Source organism: Sinocyclocheilus anshuiensis, unplaced genomic scaffold (assembly GCF_001515605.1).
Source record: "Sinocyclocheilus anshuiensis isolate Anshui unplaced genomic scaffold, SAMN03320099.WGS_v1.1 scaffold891, whole genome shotgun sequence".
NCBI lineage: Eukaryota > Metazoa > Chordata > Actinopteri > Cypriniformes > Cyprinidae > Sinocyclocheilus > Sinocyclocheilus anshuiensis.
In genome coordinates this window covers 456767-457798 of record NW_015546076.1, presented here as the reverse complement: position 1 = coordinate 457798, position 1032 = coordinate 456767, and the positions used below count along the sequence as shown (strand labels likewise).

General features: G+C 35.8%; 1 protein-coding gene across 4 annotated transcripts in view; it reads right to left on the bottom strand.

Moving 5' to 3' along the window:
- The window catches only part of LOC107699902 (rho GTPase-activating protein 32-like), a 30144-nt gene that overhangs the window by 7524 nt on the left and 21588 nt on the right, over window positions 1-1032 (bottom strand). For all 4 annotated transcript variants that reach the window (XM_016501345.1, XM_016501346.1, XM_016501347.1 and 1 more), the window contains 2 exons: window positions 458-607; window positions 242-344 (listed from right to left, as the gene is read on the bottom strand). In XM_016501345.1, coding sequence (XP_016356831.1) covers window positions 242-344; window positions 458-607 — 253 coding nt within the window. The remainder of the gene's footprint in view (window positions 1-241; window positions 345-457; window positions 608-1032) is intronic.

Sequence of the window (1032 nt, the reverse complement as noted above, 5' to 3'; positions counted from 1 at the left end):
CTGTAAAGTTGCTTTGCAATGATTTGTATCGTGAAAAGCACTATACAAATAAACTTGAATTGAATTGAATACTATTTTTCAATATTACTGTATTTTTGGTCAAATAAATGCAGCCTTGGTGAACATAAGACACTTCTTTTAAAAACTTTTTTTTTTTAAATCATACCGACCCAAACCTTAGAACAGTAATGTATTTTGATTTCTATAAATTTTCCAGGCCTACAAAATAAATAAACCTCACCTCAGTTTCTGAATGTTAGACGAAATCCCAGATAAGCGGTAAATTCCGTCCACGACTCCATGCCTCTCAATGAACTCAGTGCAGCTTCTGATGACCTGTGGAACTGTTGGACCAAAACATTAAATCTGCACTTTAGATATGCATTATGCATAATTACTTTTCAATGAAAGATTTAGATGCAAAAACATCCTCTAATGTCTCTCTCTCTCCTCTCACCATCATGGCCCGAGTTAAGCAAATGTTCTCCAAGGTCACAGCCGAACACTCTCTCTTTCAGGATACCTCGCTGTTTCAGCTTCTGCTTGGTGGGACGCGACTTCATGAACGTGCGCAGAAATGTGATCAGCTTTCCATGCTTCTTAGACACTACAGACAATGAAAATAAAACTTTGAAATCAATGCTGCCAGCTAGTAACAAACTGTACCTCTAAATATGCCAAGGCTGATTTAAAATTTAATTTGAAATTGAATAAAGAATTATGTACCTATAACAGAAAACTGCTATAGAGAAACTTTGTTTTTTCTTCTGCCTTCAGTTTTATAAAAATAAAAATATGTAATGTTTTAAATCCATTTTATTTAATTACAATGATCAACTGATGAGTCAATAATATATCTTAATGAACTAATGAAATAATAATCAAGTGTCATCACTCTAATTCAGGGGTCACCAGACACGGTCCTGGAGGGCCGGTGTCCTGCAGAGTTTAGCTCCGACCCTGATTAAACACACAGAGAACCAGCTAATCAAGCTCATAGGTATACTTGAAACTTCCAGGCAGGTGTGTTGA